The following is a 15,704-nucleotide window of genomic DNA, read 5'->3' as shown; positions in this document are numbered from 1 at the left end:
ATTCAAAACTGCAATAATGACAAGGGGGACTCGGGAGGATAGGAATTTGATCTCTACGCCAGTTTGTAGGTATCTTTTCACAGCAACAATCAATATGTAAAGCCTCTACGGATCTCAAATTATTGTCACTATAAATAGCTACCAAGTGGCACATCCAATTTAAGTATTGACCACACTTTAAGATCGTTCGTGGTGTGCGAGCAACGGCAGCCGTAGGATACCTATCATAATATTACTAAATTATTATTTGTAGATTTCTTATAGCGTGGTGTTGTTCCGGCGGTTCCGGGGCAACCTACCGAATCCTACGCCAGAGAAAACGACTCAACGAAACCACACAGTTTTTCATTCAGTTACACGGATGCGGATGACAGTCTGTAAAGTTTATTCGGTGGCCATATTTAAACCTTCATGTCAAATTTTCCCAAAATAATTGATCAATTCGGTTTGGAAAGTTATTTACATGAAATAGACATCGAAAAATAGATCTGTAGATGTTCTGTTCAATAGTTCTGAGAAGTTAACAACTACGTTTTGGTTAAAATAATACTTTCTTAAACTATACATTGGTGGATAAAAAACTCTAGAATTACTTAAAACTTTACTTCGTCAAATATGATTGGCCGTTTAAAGAACCATTACCATCGTCATTGGCCCCAATATTTTCGTAGGGATGTCACCACTTAAATGAGGTGAATAAAAAGCCATTCATTGGAGAGGGGCCAACATTGGTATAATATAAGTATGATGGCTTACTTTCGTTACTTACCTAAAGGAACTTAAGGAACCAATTACTTAAATATGAGACGAAGTAAGGCCTTAAGTACAGATTTTAGGTGGTTATTTTTCTACACTATACATACAATATACCTATCAATTTGTCAGTTCTAAGATACTAGATTTGGATGTTAGTATCCAAACTCACTGTTATAGTTGCCTAGGTATTTGGTTTTGAAGACTGGTAAACTTATTCACGGGGAGTATATTTTCCATAATATAACAAAAAATTATACACATTCGAACTGTTCTTTACAGCCCGGACTGTGTAAGTGTATGTAATTGAGACCGTTGAGAAAAAAAATGCCTATCTATAGATACGTCAAGCCACGAAATTTACGGGAATCCAATTATTTCTAAAATAGGGAAGGGAATAACCTTCCTTGTTACCGGTTTCGCTATGAGAAAAACTGGGTTTTCTCCGATTATTCTAGATAAAAATATACCAATTAATGACTGTATCACGAGTAGACTCTGTTTTTAAAGGTTTTTTTTTCTACTGAAAATACCTATACAATTCGAGACAAAATGTTACGATTCTATAAATTAATATCGCGAAACAATTAAAAACAACAAAAATGCTCTAAATCACATGGGGTGTTATAAACAAACTTTCGCTTCATCAAATGATAAATGATAATAATAATGTCTCTATATATATTTGTATAGAGCTTTTTTAATAATATTTTACCCCAATTTTATTTTTACCCCATTTATAAAGATAGTAAGATACACAGCCGCTACGAATGTTCGATATACAAAGATCCTTAGCTACATTTATTTAAGTTAAATTGACATATCAAGGCACGGACATAGCACAACGTAAATTATAAAAACTTAACATAACTGACGATCATTTTGAGATTTTTTATTAAAAAAATTAACTTTTTTGCTAGGCCATTCAATTACAAAATTTTCCATTGTGTAAAGTTAGTCCATATTGTAAAAAAATTTTTCGTTACAAAATAGAAACAATAGTCTGTAGATAAGGCCTTAAATTACGTAAACTGCATGTACTTTATAATTCAAATTACTAAAATAGAAATTATAAATCATAAATAAAAAATAGTAATTTAGGTACGTCCTTATATATCTATGCCTTATTTGCCAATTGTTATGAATAAATAATGCAAACCGCTTTTTTACGCATTGCATTGTCAAAATAGAACTAGATATTTGGTACATGTAACACGCACCTAGCAGTCTATTTATGTACAGTCAAAGGATTTGATTTCCTACCCATTTTGTATTTTGTCACAGTGACAATAGTGTGAGGTCTAGCGACTTTCATATTGATTATCACTGTGACAAGGTACGAAATGGGTTCTTTGACTGTGTACATCGATTTGACGTAATTCAGAAAATATAATATTGAATACCAATTTGATACACAAAACTAAATTTGATATCAATATTAGTCAATATCAGTTTCCGAATACGTCCCCTAATCTTCTCAACTTATCAAACCTATCATAAGAACGGAGACAATTTTCATTGACTGCTATCAATGAAAATCTCATAGAATGCTCTAATGTAGTTTTCAGCATATCACTGCCTCATCACACAGAGCCTGAGAAAGCATAAGACATCTACGGATAACTGCTTTACTATCGAGTATACAATCGCCATCATAAATATTCTATACTATAAAAGTGCTCAAAAACATCTGAACACGCATTATTAAGGCAAGTCGTGTACAGATGACTATGAGTAATCTTATTCACTGTATAATGGTCACTGTACAAAAGATAGATACGTCTGTCTGTCTGTGCCTTTAAATACGGCACTTGTCACTAGGTACAGTCAAGGAATTTAAATTCCGACCCATTTCGTACTTTGTCACAGTGACAACCGTATGAGGTCTCTAGCGGCTTTCATATTGATTGTCACTGTGACAAAGTACGAAATGGGTCGGAATTTAAATTCCTTGACTGTACAACGCTGATATTTACAAATTAGCTACCTTCAAACATTTTGTGAATCAGTTCTTCTAACGAGGGCATTCCAAATAAGTTTTTGGCAAAAATTTCATTTTTGGTACAAGCTTTTATCGCTGACTGTACTTTTCTTACGACAGACAACTTATACTCATCGAGACAATTCTAAAAACCCCTAACACAATTAGGTTACGTTGTTTCATCACAGAGTTCCTATGGCCACCTCCTGTCTCCATCAACAGATCAGCTCGATGGTACCATAATATTGCATTGTCATCCGATTTATACATGCATGCAAAATTTCAGCTCAATCGGAAACCGGGAAGTGGATCAAATTTAACTTGCAAGATTTGATTACAGACAACGGTCAGGTGAAACTAAATAAAAGCTTGTAGTTAAAAAGGTCAACTTTTTTTTTTATATTATGAATGGGCTTACTCATGGCCACAGACTAGCCGAGGCGTAGACGTGGCCTACGATGGAGCGTATGAACTTGGTCAGGGACGCAACGCGTATGGCAGCTACCTTATTAACTTGTAGAAATCTGCTTAGCTTTATCAGAGTAGACATGAAACACGTATCTGGAATGCCCCGAAACCTAATTTCAGAATACTATTTAGAATAGGCTCAGAATATATTAAAAGAGGGCTTTCAAATGAAAAACAAGTTGGTCGGTTACTACCTAAGAAGACTAACATATTGTACATAGAGTTAGAACAAGAAAAGTCTGCAGCAATTTTAATTGCCCGCGCAGTGCAAGTGTTATTTTAAACGTCAAACGTCTATGAAATTAAGAGTTATAAACAATACCTGCACTGCGTGGTCTATTAAAACCGCTGCAGATTTTTCTTGGCCTAACTCTATGTTTTTACGTGTTGATAAAAGCTAAATAATCGCCTAACAATAACTTTAAGACTAGTATACACAACACTAGTTTACCAGTCGAGCCCAAATCAAACCATTTTAAAAAAAACTACGTGATTTTGAATTAGCTATTATGGGAAAATCACTGCTTTCCACAAAAAAAAGATTCCAAAATAATACATAAAATTTCAACATTATAGAATACTATTAATAATATCATAGGGATAATATCATTTATAAGTCAATACTATCATTAAATCTACATTATTGATACATTAGCCCATTTTATAGGTTGTCAAATTTACAAGGAAATTACAAAGACATATAAATACTAAATAATGAAGTATTATGTCATACTGGGTATAACAATTGGTCTTTAGAATTTTCTTGTTTCCATTAAAATACTTACAACTTTGTCTAAGTACATAAATATAATATAAGTATATAGGGAGTAAAGTGACATAAATTTAGATACCTATAGGTATGTGAAACTAAGCATCTAAGTAACTAAGCATCCTAAAAATATATAGAAATCCGGGACTGAAATAGGTAACTATAGACGGTCAAGCAAATCTAGTCAGTAGAAAAAGGCGCGAAATTAAAATTTTCTATGAGACGATAACCCTTCGCGCCTACAATTTTCAAATTTGCTGCCTTTTCTACTGACAAGATCTGCTTGACCAATTATATTTAAGTTTTTTTTTTAGTTACTTACCTAGTTAGGTACCTATATAAAATTCGTCACTCAATAAAATTCGATCTAATTTTGGAATTTTCATGTGTCATTATGATCAACATTTTTTACAAACTTTTTCCATTGTGTAACGGAATACAATACCTACATATTTAAAACGTTAGAGATTTTCGTTACACAATGGAACCAATTAAAACCTTTGGCATTGTGGCCAGTATACCGGGTGTGGCCTGTAATATGAGCAAAAATTTAACTGTAGGCTGTACTCCTCATACTGATCAACATTTTCATCAGCGACTTTTAAAAATAACTTGTAGTTTGATTTTTAATACACTTTAAATTAAAGGTTATTCAAAGACGTAATGTATTGCGAATTTTGTTATATTTAAGGCTTGACAAGCAACGTCAATCACAATGATATGGCGTGGCGATGGCGTCCATTGAAGATAATATTTATTTTGTATGAAAAATAGGGAGTCTAAATACTTCATAATTTTTAAAAGTCGTTGAACAAAAGTGTCACCGTTTGAGGAGTACAATCTATGTTTTAATTATTTGCTCGTGTTACAGGCCACACCTGGTATTTAAATAAAATCTTGTGTCACTTTACTACGAATTTTAATTAACTACTTACAGTACATTAGCAACTCTGCACTTCCTCGCCAAAAGCGATGCGTTAGGCCACTAAGTCCAACTGCCAATCCTGATATTATGTCCCTCTTTGCAATATAGGCCTGTGCACACCGGCTACGTGTGCGTGACGTTCCCGTGCGCGTGCGGCGTTGTAGTATACAGATCCTTATTAGAGATGGCACACCGCTTGCGTGACGTGTGCGTGTGCGGCTCCAACATTTTAGAGCACGCACACGCGCACGTCACGCACACGCAAGCCGGTGTGGCTCGGCCTTAAATATTAATCTTCGACTGCATCTTGCTATCAATAACCAATTGTTTATCTTACGGTATTTTAAACCCATAAAATAAAGATTTTGACGTGACTAAGCTAGTGCTCTAGCGAGTCTAGCGTATAATGTAGACTAGCCGCGTAGCCAACGCGCCTTCCGTCAACGCTCTCTCATCTCTCTCTATCACTCTTCCATATAAGTGCGACAGTGACAGTCGCGTTTCGTTCGCACGTTGGCTACGCGGTCAGTTTAAGTGCAGATTCAGATCGTAGTTAAGGTAGAACCGCCTAACATGTACAGTCGACGTCAAAGATAATATGTTTACCTACACTTTCGCAACTTCTTTAGAATAAGCCAAAAAATGTAAACATATCTTTGACGTCGACTGTACCTGGTCTTGCATAGTGCCTGAGGATCTGCACTACATCTCCAGCTATCCTTTGTAGTTTCCAATCTTGAAGTTTTACATCTGGTATGGGTTACACCGAATTAGTTAACCAAGCAGGTGCAGAGTTACCTCTCACAAACATCGAGTTATCTACATCTGTAGATCTACATCTTATTACAGAGCAGGTTTGGACTGTAGATTATCTAGGTCTCGTTGGTGAGCGTGTGTAGTAGCTACATGTCATCAATGAGCGGGTGCAGAGTATCTACACCTCATCGGGTGTAATGTATCTAGTTATCTACATCTCATTGGGTGTAGAGTAACTACACATCATTGGGTGTAGATACTCTACACCCATTGGGTGTACTAGTAGAGGATCTACACCTCATTGGGTGTAATGTATCTACACCTCATTGGGTGTAACGTATCTACATCTCATTGGTGAGCGGGTTGATGGACCCGCTGGAGTGCGCACGCGGCTCCTCGTCTAGACTGCCGTAGGTGCCGTAGCGCCGGGACACGCGCCAGCGGCCCCGCCGATTTCGGGTTATGCCTATAAACACTCGCAGTTGTAATCACGCTGAATAGCTTTAAAAATGTACATAATTGAAGACTTTCATTAGGCTGTGTAAATGCCTACAGAAAACGATCTCGATATAGCAGTTATCTTTGAAATTAAGGATTTTATATTTTTTTATATCGGTCCTTAAATAAGCAAATTAAGCAATTTAATCCAATCTTGCAACAAATATTACCCCCTTATAAACGGACTAGAAGCATCAATTAGTTAAGAATGTAATAGTACATTGTGTATTAAGGGCGGGAAATAAGAAATTACGAACGAGTGTCAATTTTAAGCCCGACGCGAAGCGAGGGCTTAAAATGTTCACGAGTTCGGAATTTCTTTACCGCCCGTGGCACACACAATGTTTTTCATCACACTTGTAAGGAAAAAAAGGAGAATTAATAAAAACAAACTTCTGTATAAAACACTTTTCCGCCCTAGGGCGAAAATTTCAATTTCCCGCCCGCAAGCCCTACGTGTAAATAAGTGTTTTTCATCACACTTGCTCGGAAAAGATTTTTTCCGCCCTAGGGCGAAAATTTCAATTTCCCGCCCGCAAGCCCTACGTGTAAATACATCTTTTCCGAGCAAGTGTGATGAAAATTATGTTTTATCCGTTTTTTACAAATGTGTAGGTAAGTCCAAATATAAAATAAGACTATTATTAGGCCTTAATCGTTCTTAATCTGGTATATCGAGATTTAGGGCTCATTTAGACGATGTGCATGCGAGTTTCATTCGCAATGTAATGGGTTTGATTGGTCGGTTGAATAGGACGTGCCCAACGTACGTACGTAACCAACCAGTCCGCAATGTACCTAACTAAAATCGCATACGAGTTCGCGCGCCGTCTAAATCAGCCCTTATTATTAATGGATAGATTCCTAAATGATACCAATCTTTGCAACTACATGACGATACTGCCATGTTTAGGTCAGAGTGGCACTTGTCAGCTTTACTTAGGTACAGTAGAGTTCGTAATGATGTATAAGCACTACGAAGCTAAGAGTCTGGGCTATAACCGCGAAAGTCGAGATTCGCAAATTGCGGGGATTTTTCTCTGTCACTCTAATTACGCCTTCGTTGGAGTAAAAGAGAAAGATTCCCGCAATTTGCGAATTTCGGTTTTCGCGGTTAGCCGCTCTGTGCGGAAAGAGGTGTGGAATAAAAGGGAACCAATACATTCTGCGACTCTTCTCTTTCCGTACAGATTCTATTAGATAGAATAGAATAAGTACAGATATTCATTTCTTATTTGAATTATAGTTAAGTACATCCCTACTCTGATATATTTACTTAAGTAAAACTTTAAAGTGTGACCTTTGTTGAATGATTATATGTATTACGAGTATACTTACCAAAATTCAGCGATGGATTAAGTACGAGTATACCAACCACACTTATCTACTAACTGACGAATCTATACATCATTACAAGTATAAGCAGTTGTTATACGGCTATTATGCTTCAGCGCCATAAAATAAGCTTTTTTTAATAGGTTATTAAAGTTGTAGGTACTCAAAATTAGACAGATCATACTAACATTTGCATAGTTCCAGCTTCAAATCCCGGCAAGTGCCAGATGACAACCAAAACTTACTAATTACAGTTACTAGCATAAGTTCAGAGCCATAGTGTAAATCGTCGGGTGACAAGCAAAAGTCACTAAGTACTATCGAAAAATTAAAGTAACAATGCACTTTATTACGCTTGTAGCACGGTTTATTGTCCGATAGTTTCAATGGTGTTAGTGACTTTTGCTTGTCACCCGACGAACTATACTAGTAACAAAATAAGGTTGATTTTTAGGGTTCCGTACCCAAAGGGTAAAACGGGACCCTATTACCAGAGATATATATAACTCCGTATAAGATAAATAAAGTCTAAGAAAAAAACGTGCCTCGGACGGCCAAGAAAAAGTCATTCTCGAATAGATGGCGCCATTACCTTTGGCCTATTCTCGGCTAGATGGCGGTAACGACACCGTTTGGTATTTAACAATTTTAACACATATCAGTGAAAGAACATGGGTCAGTATGGAACAATAAAAATTAAGAATCATTTATCCGTAAACATATTTTGATTATTTTATACATTTTCAATTTTATTTTAAGTTTTAATCGTGTGTCGATAGATGGCAGTAAATGTACCGTGACTACAAAATTGACAATGACAGGACCCCTCTATACTATCTATTCTTTTTGCTATTACTAAGACTTCGCTGTCCGTCCGTCCGTCCGTCCGTCCGTCTGTCACCAGGCTGTATCTCACGAACCGTGATAGCTAGACAGTTGAAATTTTCACAGATGATGTATTTCTGTTGCCGCTATAACAACAAATACTAAAAACAGAATAAAATAAAGATTTAAATGGGGCTCCCATACAACAAACGTGATTTTTGACCAAAGTTAAGCAACGTCGGGAGGAGTCAGTACTTGGATGGGTGACCGTTTTCTTTTTGCTTTTTTTTGTTTTTCTTTTTTGCATTATGGTACGGAACCCTTCGTGCGCGAGTCCGACTCGCACTTGCCCGGTTTTTTTTTATTAGTTAGTTTTGGTTGTCACCTGATGATTTATTTGCATGATGGGTGCAATTTTTTTTCCTGACATTGGTAATTCCTATGCATTTATACATGATGAATTTTGTATGATTATAATAAATAAATTGTCTCAGTAGGCACTTGTAAGACAAGCCTTATTGAGCTTATTGCGTGGCTTGGTCGTTTATTTATTTTATCATTACTTAGGCGTTTATATTATGGCTTAAAATATGTTTAAATAGGCAACTGCTGATGTAGGTTTATCTAATTTTGATTACCACTTGTGAATGATCTGAGGGCAGTTTACTGATGAGCAGTAGCAGAATACGTGACCAGCTATGATTGATAGCATATATGTTGCGATGTAGAGGCAATATAAAGTAAATAAGATCAGGGGCCTATTGCATAATAAAATACAAGCTATATTTTGTATGTAGAATCACTAATAGTATTATTTTGTATTTTATTATGCAATAGTCTGTGTAACAATGTCCTATAATAAAAAATAAAAAAATAGACCCCAGGAGCCCCGATTCATATTTAAATTATTTAACAACTTGAATTTGGATATGTTAATATATAATATGTTCAATATAGCAACTATCAAAATCGACTTAGTAAAACCGATGCGGTCAGATTCCCATCTGTTCCCGCCGGGGACAGATGGGAATAGATCATTACCCTAAATGATTTGCCCCGACTTTCAACATGAAATGTGAAAATAAATTCCATTTATAAAGATCATGAATGGATTGTACCAGATTTATATTTCCCGTTACTACGCTAGAAAAATGATACTAATATATCATATCAGCATGAAGCGCATTTTACTCGTAGCTTTACTATAAGCAAGCTACACTTCAAGATTTGAAAAAATATCTTTAATTTTCGATTATTCCACATTTTTATTAGCTTATTCTTCGTGCACTTTATAACATATTTGAGATAAGTGCAATCATACTTGCAAAAACGATACATATTGCATTGTAATAAAGTGCACAATTTGAGTTTTGCCCATTTGTGCCATTTGGTCCGATATTCATTTTATGCCGATTTTTTTTCGTCAGATTTCGTCAATTTTCGACAAGATTTGGTCGAGAGATAAGAGTTATCTATTCCGTACAATATAAGCGTAATTTCACCGTATGATATAATAATTATTCCACTGAGTTGCGAAATGGTACAGTCGCCATCAGATATATCGGAGCGGCCAAGGTGTTCACAAAATCTGAACACGCACTTTAACTCTTTGACAATAGAGGCGTGTTCAGATATTTGTGAGCGCCTTGGCTGCTCCGATATATGTGATGGCGACTGTACATTGTGATACAGGTGTGCTATGTTGATAGTAAATGAAAGTAATAAGTCTAAAATATGTCATGCTATGTTTTAACAATTAAAATTTCACTAATATGAAATTTTCGTTTTTTCCTCGCCAAGTATGTTGAAACCAGGGATGTCGCGAATATTCGCATCCGCATCCGCGGAACATCCGCATCCGCATAAAATCGATGCGGAGCATCCGCATGATGCGGATGTCGACCAAGTCGGTAACAGGAAAGTATTAGCGGCGGCGCTGGCGGCGTAAGTGCTAGGTAATTTCGTCATTATATAAAACGTGTCGCGTCCCTGCTGAGACGTATCGCCGGTAGCCCCAACAGTCTCCTGGAAACAGTGGCAGGACGGGAAGATAGTCCCTTCCATTACTCCTGGAACAAGATGCACATGTGGTCCACCTAGTTTTTAAGTGTAGTTTGTAAATGTATTGATGTATATAGAGTTTAAGTTTTATTTAAGTGTACTTATATGGAATAATTTAATTCTGAAATAAATGATATATTATTATTATTATATAACGAAAAAATCGTCTTGATCCCGAAAAGTCAGTCAAGTTACTGTTTATTAAATAAAAACGCACCTATATTCTTGCTCGAATACTACACGTTTCGTTTTTTTAAATAAAAAATGCTAAAAATGTAATATTTGACGTTTTTAATCTTGACATCCGCATCCGCATCTGCGGATGTGAGGCTTTAAATATCCGCATCCGCATCCGCGGATGTCAAAAAATCTGCATCCGCGACATCCCTGGTTGAAACACACATTACATACATCGGCTCTTTCAGCTCGCGCGCACAATATCGCCTCGTGTATAGTTAATGACCTACGTAGCACATTTGTATCATAATGTACTATATCATATCTCAACGAAAAAATTCATACATTTTTTCGGGACTAGTTGTGATTTCATATTTATCCCGCCCAGAATGTCAACTCTTCAAACCAGCCAAATGTTCCAAATTCAAATCTAACGAAAAAAAAATCGACAAAAAAATAAAATCTGCCCATTTTTACTATTCGTGGTCTGTCCGTGTATGCGATCTACTGTGATCTGACCTTGCCTTACAAATTTAATAACGATCTTACGTTGCTTGGCCCCGGGCTCGAAATAAGAGGTTCCTTCAAGAAAAAATCTTTCATTAATATAATACTTATATTTTGGACCTTGTTCTCCAAACTTATGATATATGAGTGACATGGTTTTGGCATTTTTGATGTGGCAATCCCATGCAACCGCTATAGGAAAGTCAAAATCATATCTGATGAAGTAAATTTTACAGAAACTCTCGCTCGCTCATTATGTAAGTCAATCTCTTGGTTTTATTAAGATTACTCCATCGGATAAATTTTGTCTCCGCCATAGTAACACTGGTGTCACATGCAGGGTGCTAAAATAAAAAATGAAACAAAACAAAATAAGAAAAAACATAATTTATTGCTATCACAATATAAACTGTGGGTCGGTACATCACTAACATTAACCATTACCTTTGGACATTGCGGAAAAAATCCCTCTAAATTAAGTACTAATTTTAAGTAGGAGATTCCAGTGTTGGGTGAAATTCTCTAAAACAGCAACATTTGCTATATTTCCTAATTATTTTAATAGGAACTTAGAGGGCGCCAACTACAAATCAAAAAACAATCTCGTATAAACTCAAAGTTGTGGATATAATACATTTAAAATGATGACTAATTAATAAAGAATTTGTTCATAATTTCCATGAGGTTAGAGACGAACCTGCAAAGAGATGCTCCACTTTAAATAACCTTACTGAACGGAGCCCGACCACCTTAAGCTTGCCGCCTATTTCACCGACAAGACTAATATCTCTTGACACCGACGATTCATATTATACTTGCTTCGTTTTTTTAGCATTAGAAAGAACTCCACAGAAGTAAGCGTGCAATTTTTATCGTTACTAGTAATGAAAAATCTGGGAGACCAAGCTTTGCTCGGAAAACATATAAAAACTCAAAAACTGTCGTTTTCCCAGAGATAAGACCTAGCTAGATCGATTTATCGCCCCCAAAACTGCTATATAGCAAATTTCATCGAAAGCCGTTTCCGAGATCCCCGAAATATATATATATAAATAAATATACAAATAAATATACAAACAAAAATTGCTCGTTTAAAGGTACATATTAGATTATCTAATGTAGCATGGTCAATACAGATGTAGTGTATAATTATTTTCCATCATATTTTTACGGAAAAGTACGAACGTGTCTTGCTATTTCAGTCGGTCTCGGTACAAAAAGTACTGATGTTGACTGAAGTAGCACGACAAATACGAACGTTTCCGAGAAAGTACGATGGAAAACAATTATGCACTACATCTGTACTTATAATTTACTTCTAAATTTTACCATTTTTACCGCAAAAAGTGCCGCAAGCTTAGTTCTGCAAAGTTGTTTCTAATGCTAAAAAACGAAGTATAGAGATAAACTGTTTATCAACTGCGCTTACATTTTCGCAGGCATTTATACATATAAAGTAATCTTACAAACATAAATACATAAAGACTTATTTTCTGTTTGTGTACATTGCATCTATAAAATTACTTTAGATATTTTGGAGCCGAGTGTATTTTCAAAAGTTACCTCTACTAAACATTTGGGTTTATTAAGTACCGGTACCCAATGATTATCGCAAGGACTTTTTATTTGCTCTAACGTGTACAAGAAATTGCCAGTGTCAAGTGACAATTGTCATGTAAGAGAAATAGGGGCTTAGTTAGTTCTACTCTCATGTACCCTTTGTTAGTTACTTAGGAAAATAATTAAAATATAAATTAATACAATGTGCACAGCGATAAAGCTTAATTATAAATTTAAACGTGCAGAGAAACTGACAATAAATTAAAACTAATATGAAAATGATGTCAACGGTCATCCGAGCGAACATGTCCTAAAAAAAGCAGGTAATATACATTAGGTATTTTATTGGGTAAAAAGTATGTATATCCAAATGGACCTAATCGCGGATTACTATTAAAAGAAAGATATAGATTTGGTTGATTACTATAGTCTGGCAAATAACCTGTCATTTATCTAAGTAAGTACCTATGTATATGTAAGAACAAAGAAAAAACTATACTCATCCCTTTCTTTTAGGTGCTATTACCTACTTATGTCCATCGATGTTTGAAATGAGACAGTCCTGGGCTAAACTAAACTATAGTAACATTTCTTTTGCAACTTGATATTTTAGAAAATGTCCGCTAAGATATAATAACGATGAATCCTCCTCCTAGCACAATAGTATTTATCGCGCACCTATCTCTTTTGCACTCGACAGAATCTATTAAGTTAGAAAAGGGCAGACTGCACACGATAAACGCTTAAGTGTTATGGTAGAATGACTTAAGGATATTGCACTACAAAAATTGGTCCTGATAATCGACATGGCCATTCTGAGACCTAATCCTACCCTCTTGTGACCTTAGGTAGTTAAAAAATTCTAAACCTGGCGACACCAATGGCCACCTCTATTAATATAATTCCTTTATAGCTAGTAAATATGTAAATTCACATATTAAAAGTGTGATAACTAAATCCAAAACTAGTAAAGTTACTCGTATCAGATTAAAAAAATCTACAATTTGGTAAACATTCATAGCAAAAAGATTATAATTTATTGAATTCTCAATTTCTCTTTCATTGGCAGTTGGGACTTCCCAATATTTACCAATACTTTCGTATACAGAAGCACATATATAACTATAGCAAGTTATGTTTCAAACATACTTTTTGCGTAATATGTTTGGGCAGCCATTTTGTAAATACATTAATGCTAAACAAAATGGCCGCTTGATAAATATTTGTATTGTGAATAAATATTACTAATCTAACTGCAGATATTCATAATGAATATCGAAAGAATGTGCACGACACTATTAACATAAAGCAAAATAAATTAATCTCGTCTGCCTGCGAGAATCATGTCTCAAACACGACATAATAATTACAATAATTGGAATATGTTTAATAAAAATTCTAATAAGCTTGAAGCCTAACATATATCATGGGGTCACCTACGTTCCTATCTACATACAGCCTTTGCGACAATTCCTAATGGACCTTTTTATAATCTCTATTTTCTTTTATATGATAAAAAATTATGAATATTTGAAGCCATATTACAGAAAAAAAAATACTACAAAAAACCAAAGACAACTTAGCATAAAATATGGATTTACAATAAAAAAAAATTGACTAGGTAGGTAAGTTATAGTTTTTATATAAAAAGGAACAAGTTTAAACGTGTTTAAGGCTGTATATCCTTTGCACGCGAAGAGTGACCGACCACCTTTATTAAAATACATATCATCTATATAAATATTCTGTTGCCCACTGCCCTACATCCACACAATCTTAAGTACCGTCCACAACGTTTAAGTACCGCAAAAGTGCAAAAAAAAATCAAGGCAGTGTCAAGCACGCACGCGACATCCAGTACATAAAAATAACTTAAATTCGAAAAACAAATAGGAATGATCGTCATCTATACACATCTAAAACGATCGGTACATGCATTACAATAAAAAAAATATTCGTGTTTTTTATACATAGTAAAAAGGAGTCCCATGAACCATTCTTTGGTTAGAAACCTTACCCGCAAGGAGTATTCACAATTTAAGTAAATTGTGAATACTACTTTACACATAAATGCTTTAGAATATAGTGTTAATGGGAAGAAAACCGCGTTCCCATCAGGCGATATACTTAGTAGAAAATAAAATATTTCACGTGTGAAATACTTTGTTTTCTTATTACATTAGGATCAGCTCCGATTGGATGGTAGAATCCATCGTTTCAAAGGCACTGATCCACTATGTTGATTGGTCTATGAGAAGCGTTACCAGGCACTGAATTAACAACAAGTATGGCGGAAGCAAGATTAATACGAAGCTTTGTTAGTTGGAAATAACTACGTTAATTTACATTTTAATTTTACGTTATATTGCACGGACAATACTGTTCAAATCTCTTTACAAATCATTCTAAATTTTACCTTCTATATCATTATAAATAAGCCAGCTTAGGTAAAAGACAGCATTCCATCTTTCGCCTCTAAGTTTACAATTATTTTCTATCAAATACTTAGTTATTTCAGTGTCCACCACACTTGTAGCAAAAAGAAAAAATATATAATATATAAGTCCGCTTACCGAACCACATCCAATATCAAGTTTAAACATAGAATTTAAAAATCTACAAAGTCAGCCTACCATTTTGTGCGCGTGTGCTAAACAAAATGGCCGCCAACTTGAACCTTAATGGCGTTATTCATAAACATCTGTCAAGTCTTATATGCCGTTGATAACCGTTTGTCTCTTTCTGTCATTTGTATTTGTTAAAAAATTACAACATTTAACAGAGGTTGGCTAAGTTTTATAAATAAAGAGCTAAGCCTTTATACGACAGAGGGAATCTCACAACGAATTTGAACTTCATTACAAAGTGAAACGGTTAAATTTTGCATAAATTCACCATTATTCTTAACTTTTTGGCTTATCAAATGCATTTTTATGCACTGTTCGGACCCAAAATAAAGTGCATTATTGAATTCAAACGTTGTAAATAGCCAATGTTTAAAAATGTTCAGGTAAACGGACCAGTGATTTTTCTTTTTGCCTCTCAGAGCCGGGCGGCGCTTACGCCAGAAGCGTGTCAAAGTTATAGAG

The 15,704-nt window shown here is 35.2% G+C and overlaps 1 protein-coding gene across 1 annotated transcript in view; it reads right to left on the bottom strand.

Annotated features, from left to right (window-relative positions):
* Positions 1 to 11,427: 11,427 nt before the first annotated feature.
* Positions 11,428 to 15,704, bottom strand: part of LOC134672614 (NPC intracellular cholesterol transporter 1) — an 82,322-nt gene continuing 78,045 nt past the window's right edge. The window contains exon 24 of the mRNA XM_063530569.1: positions 11,428 to 11,752. Coding sequence (XP_063386639.1) covers positions 11,741 to 11,752 — 12 coding nt within the window. The 3' untranslated portion in view covers positions 11,428 to 11,740. The remainder of the gene's footprint in view (positions 11,753 to 15,704) is intronic.

Source organism: Cydia fagiglandana, chromosome 17 (assembly GCF_963556715.1).
Source record: "Cydia fagiglandana chromosome 17, ilCydFagi1.1, whole genome shotgun sequence".
Classification (NCBI taxonomy): Eukaryota; Metazoa; Arthropoda; class Insecta; order Lepidoptera; family Tortricidae; genus Cydia; species Cydia fagiglandana.
The sequence above is the reverse complement of the archived record's forward strand: the minus strand, read 5'-3'. Positions and strand labels throughout refer to the sequence as shown.